Here is a 5,686-nt window from a genome sequence, read left to right on the forward strand (position 1 = left end):
CTGGGCGCCGGCCATCAAGCCTCCACGCGCTCGCTACCAAGTATTTTGTATTCCTACAATAAACACAGGGAAGCTTCCCCCTGGTGTTTCTTTCCATCACACCTGCATATGTCGTTGGTGCCACTGGTACCAGGACAAATATATATATATATATATATATATATATATATATATATATATATATATATATATATATATATATATATATATATATATATATATATATATATATATATATATATATATATATATATATATATATATATATATATATATATATATATATATATATATATATATATATATATATATATATATATATATATATATATATATATATATATATATATATATATATATATATATATATATATATATATATATATATATATATATATATATATATATATATATATATATATATATATATATATATATATATATATATATATATATATATATATATATATATATATATATATATATATATATATATATATATAATCTTAATTTCCTGAGGGTAATTATAATAACTGAGGTGTGAGTTGAAAGGTGTTGCACACATTTGTAGTCATTATGGTCATTGGGTAATTGGCGTGAGCAATGTGTGCGATCACTTATGGTAATTGATAAAAATAAGTTCTACACTTGTGATCAGCTTGGGAAATAAATATAAACGGAAGGCGCAGGACGGACACCACTGGCAATCTGGCCACTCCACTCTACAGGAGCTACAGTACTATGGCTCGCATCGCTCTTTTGCTACTACCACTGCTGTGCACCCTGCTCCATTGCGGTAAATACTCACACACACACACACACACACTTCATTGTTCCTGGTGTGGTGTGAAATAGCTTCAGTCTTAGCCCCGCTTAACAGTCACAATGTTCAGACATTGGTTGTGAAGTGATAACGTCACAATGATCAAACATGGAGTTGTGAAGTGACGGATGTCGATGTTTTACGATTACTCCTGGTAAGAAAGGGTTGGCTTTAATCTCCATCAGAGAAACTGATGCATAAGATCACAAATAATGCAAGTTATGTATCATGATTGATCTTTAAGCAGTCCTTCAGTAACAATAACACTATTTACATTCCCCATTCGTCAGGCCTTATGTAAACTGTACGGTGCAGTTTTTTTTTTTTTTTTTTTTTATGTAGGATATACTACGTAAGGCTGTTAGAGTACACAGGTCCAGTGGAAAATATTCCTTATGAAAGAATATTGAAACGCTTAAATATACTCTACTAGTGACCGGTGGTGAGTGGTGAGTGGTAAGTGAGGATTGATAGTCTTTCAATGATATAGAAATATAACAAGGGTAATAAAGAAAATCTTCGGCATAAGACAAGATGTAATAACCGCATACTTGATAAACGTACGAATAAGAATGACAGGTAATAATGATGATGATAATAATAATAAAAACAATAATAATAATAATAATAATAATAATAATAATAATAATAATAATAGAAATAATAATAAAGTTCTTTTTTCCCTCTACGTCTGATCTCTACGAACAAACACGATGCAGGCGCGGCACCAAGTGTTTCCGGCGCCGTGTGTGACTACTCCCAGTTTGGCGCCCTCAACGCAATGATGATATACCCAAACTTCCAGTGTTACCCAGAGCGATTCGACGTCACAGAAGCAGAAAAGAAGGCAATCCTGGTCACACACAACAAAATGAGGATGAAGGTGAGAGAGAGAGAGAGAGAGAGAGAGAGAGAGAGAGAGAGAGAGAGAGAGAGAGAATATGCCGTCATAACAGTAAGTCAGTAAGGTGTCTAACACAGAGGACCGGTTTAGTACTGGATCAAGACGCGCTGTAAACTTTCCTATCTGCTGTGTGTCCAGGAGACGGTTCTGAGCCTGTCCTCTAAACACAACTAACTATCTTCCTTCATATAACTCTATACTCGTATGTACTGTACTACCTAACACTCGCACAGCTTTCACTCAATATTCAAAATTTACTAGTGTTGCAATATGTGTTCCATGAATAGTGTCTCAGGTCCGTATTAAGAAACGGTTTGCTCTCTCACCAGGACTGTTTTTCAAGACCACAGAGATGACTAGCGGAGTTTTCAACAGTATTTCTCCATTTGATAATGCAGAAATTTTGTCACCCTGCCTCTGGAACCATAAAAAAAAATCCTTAAAAAAGCTCGTATAAACACAACTAACTCTCTTCCTTCATATAATTCTTCATGTACTTTACTACCTAACACACGCACATCTTTCACTCAGTATCAAAAATTTACTAGTGCTGTAGTATGTATCCCATGAATGGTGTCTCAGGTCCGGATTCAGAAACGCTTTGCTCTCACCACGATTGTTTTCCAAGGTCACAGAGATGACTAGCGGGTTTTCAAGAGTGTTTCTCCGTTAATAATATAAAAATTTTGTTACTCTACCTCTGGAATCATGAAAAATTCCTTAAAAAAGCTTGTATAAATCTAAATAAAGCCTTTTGAAATAGTGGAGGTGAAGCGCTGAAGTGTTTGAGAATACGAGCACCATTGTAAGGTATTGTACCAAAACTAGCCCATTAGATGCTAAGGGCAGTCGTCGGGGCTTTAACAATCTACAGCGCTCAGAGCCACAGGGATCTTAAGGTTGGCAATATATTCACAGTATGGTTAGTTCCTCCATGATTGTCTCCTACAGGTAGCAATGGGCTTCGAGGAGCGCGGCAGCCCAGGACCTCAGCCTTCCGCCGCCAACATGAGGGAGCTCACGTGGGACGATGAACTAGCGCAACTGGCTCAGGTCAGAGGCGAAGAAGGGGGGAAGGCACACACACACACACACACACACACACACACACACACGAGCCTTATTTGATATCAATAGCCTTATGGAAAATAGCATACACACAAAATTCTCATCTGAAATCAAGAAACCAAGGATGCATTATCAGCGCACGGAACGAAACACTATTTCCACTCTCTATAGGCGTGTGTGGATCCTGCTTGCCTCACCACCATAAGTAAATGTTGTACCCACTGCAATGTCACTCTTATATTACATCTTTATCAACACACTCACTCTCGCCATATGACTGTTATCCATACCCTCCTACATAGCAAAACAGCCTTATGAACTCCTTAACCCCTTCAGTACCATAACGCGTTTCTATATTCATTCTGCTTACTATATGGGGATTTTAAACAGCTTCAGAAACTTATGTGAGGATTGAAATAGTGAAGACTGGTTATTGGTTCATTCTGGTTACTATTTAGTGATTTTATGCAGCTTCAGAAACTTACGTGGGGATTAAAACAGTGAAGACTCTTCTGAACACCATAGACCCTTCCTAATGTAAACAAAATCGTCTAAACACCAAAACCTAAGATAGAAATGCGTCCCAGTACTGAAGGAGTTAATTAACCGCTGTATGCACTTTCCTCACCCGTTTCTATCCTATCCAGGCCTGGGCAAACCAGTGTTCCTTCTCTCATGATGACTACGCATCAAGACAAACCTGCAAGTACTCTATCATTGGCCAGAACCTTCTCATTAAAGACGTCACAGACATGGAGGTGAGTATTAGGCCTGTGTGGAGCGTCTGATTGGTGTGGCACGATTCAAGAAGCAATGCCGGAGTGAATGATATAAAGATAAGATTAAAAATGGCTAAAAGGGGTCACGCTGCTCAGGCTTGGAGGGATCTGTCATTGATCAATAAGAAACAAATATGTACAAGGTAAAGTAGGTACAGGTATTTATGATTCGTACGTTTTACTTTCCTTGCAGATATCTGAGGCAATAGACTGGCCTCTGACCGTCCATGAATGGTACAGCGAGGTGGCCTTCCATCCTAACGCTTGGGTGCAGCAGTTCACATCCCTGCACAATGGAGAGGACGCCACCGGCCATTACACGCAGGTAAGGCTCCCCTACCACCCACCCGCGACCCTCCTCTATTTGAAGGCCGCTCCCTCAACACAACCATATGGCACGCCCTACGCTTTCTGTCCCTTCTTCTCTCTCTCTCTCTCTCTCTCTCTCTCTCTCTCTCTCTCATTCCATGTTGCATGCAGTGTCATCACCAGCACCTTAGTGAGCCATCTAAACACTCGCCTAAGTGGAAAATAATTCATATCTTGAATCCTAACTTTTCCCATGAGTATAAATAAGTACATACTGTACTGCACATACTGTGTGTGATAGCAAATTGAGAAGTGAAAGAAGAGCGTTTTGCTGTATCCTTGCATAATAATATTCATTGGTGTGGATCTATTTCGTCCTATGTCAAGCTGCAAAGTACTTTTTTCAATATCAACAAAATTAGATTATTACTTAAATGATAAAATAATAGTAAAAAAAAACAGAATAAAGTCTTAATGAGGATAATTTGTCCGAAAGAGCAAATACTATGATAGACACATCAATCATGGTGGCACAAACACTCCAGCTCCTTCCCTTTCCCTCGTTCCGTCTCAGGTGGTGTGGGCTGACACTGATAAGGTAGGATGTGGCGCAGTACGGTTTGATAACCAGGCCCTCTTTGTGTGCAACTACGCGACTGAGGGCAACCTAAAGGAGCAGCCGGTGTACCAGGAGGGAAAGCCTGCCTCTGCTTGCACCGCCGGACCCTCCAACTTCTACCCCGGGCTGTGTAAATAGTGTAAACAAATTAATCACGGCTGTCTCTCGTCCCTCACCCACTCATCACGCTGTGCCTGTGGCTGTTCCTGTGTCGAAGAGGACCTAGCTAGCTTAACGCTTATCCATTTACCTGAATAGTAAATTCTGAATTTTTTAGTAAATATTACAAGTAATGATTATGTTCACCCTTGTTTTCTTATTGGCATTATTCAAAAGGATTACTTACCTTGCAGTTGAAGTACAATGATGTAGTCTAGTACATCATACTGCTATCATAGAAAGAGACACGTCACACTGCCGGCACCAACACATCGCCAACCAACGTAACAAGAGTTCCATAAAAAAACATTGGCGAGCCACACACACTGATTTCCTATATTACTCGTCAAATATAAATGAATAAATATATGAATAAATTAGTGAAGTGTACAAGAAAGACATTTTTTTTACCTCCACATCTTTCATGTATCTTGTCATGCTGCGGCGCGTCTTTCCTTTCTCCCCATTCTTTTTTCCTTTAACAATCAATTAATCAATCAAGAATATTTCTATAATTTCTAATTGGGATAAACTAAATACTGTTGTTCAGTGGATGAAAAATGTAATTTCTTCGTCTATTGATTCAACATAACCTCCCACATAAGTATCTCTGCCTCAATGACACTCAACTACTTATATGTTATGTACTGTACATCCACTGAACATTATCAGCTTATGGCTTACCAAAAGCTCTAAACAGGAAGCTTCATATCTCGTCCTTCGCTAAAACAGCTTCAATGAAGATGAGTATTCTGAACCGTCTTCGTATCCGCCAGTACACGTACGTGTATGCCTCACTCCTCCAGTGTAGCCACAATGAGTACCTATACAGGCCAGCCACCTAAGTTGTTGGAACTATTTTACTTTAATACTAACTCACGCGTCTCCCAGCTAACACAGTCTCAGAAACCATCCTTAGATAATCATGAATAACTGATAACTTAGCTGTAATGCTAGTGGTTAGGAGTTGGTGACTAACGGCCGGTGGGTGACGGGCTGACGAGTGACGGATGGCTGTTGAATGG

At 39.0% G+C, this 5,686-nt stretch overlaps 1 protein-coding gene across 1 annotated transcript; it reads left to right on the top strand.

Moving 5' to 3' along the window:
• The first annotated feature begins 661 nt into the window (after positions 1 to 661).
• LOC123506883 (scoloptoxin SSD976-like) lies at positions 662 to 5,051 on the top strand. The gene is made up of 6 exons (XM_045259256.1): positions 662 to 796; positions 1,543 to 1,706; positions 2,679 to 2,780; positions 3,443 to 3,553; positions 3,768 to 3,899; positions 4,458 to 5,051. Exons 1-6 carry the CDS (start codon positions 742 to 744, stop codon positions 4,638 to 4,640), a joined length of 747 nt encoding a protein of 248 aa, XP_045115191.1. The 5' UTR covers positions 662 to 741; the 3' UTR covers positions 4,641 to 5,051.
• The last annotated feature ends 635 nt before the right edge of the window (positions 5,052 to 5,686 follow it).

The sequence above is a fragment of the Portunus trituberculatus genome, chromosome 21, assembly GCF_017591435.1.
Source record: "Portunus trituberculatus isolate SZX2019 chromosome 21, ASM1759143v1, whole genome shotgun sequence".
Taxonomy (NCBI): Eukaryota; Metazoa; Arthropoda; class Malacostraca; order Decapoda; family Portunidae; genus Portunus; species Portunus trituberculatus.

What these genes read in the sequence shown, in the direction of transcription:
- LOC123506883 (XM_045259256.1), top strand. Translation starts at nt 742, where the DNA reads ATGGCTCGCATCGCTCTTTTGCTACTACCACTGCTGTGCACCCTGCTC. An exon ending in ACAACAAAATGAGGATGAAG is followed by an intron (nt 1,707 to 2,678) that starts GTGAGAGAGAGA and finishes TGTCTCCTACAG; the next exon opens with GTAGCAATGGGCTTCGAGGA. An exon ending in CCACCGGCCATTACACGCAG is followed by an intron (nt 3,900 to 4,457) that starts GTAAGGCTCCCC and finishes GTTCCGTCTCAG; the next exon opens with GTGGTGTGGGCTGACACTGA.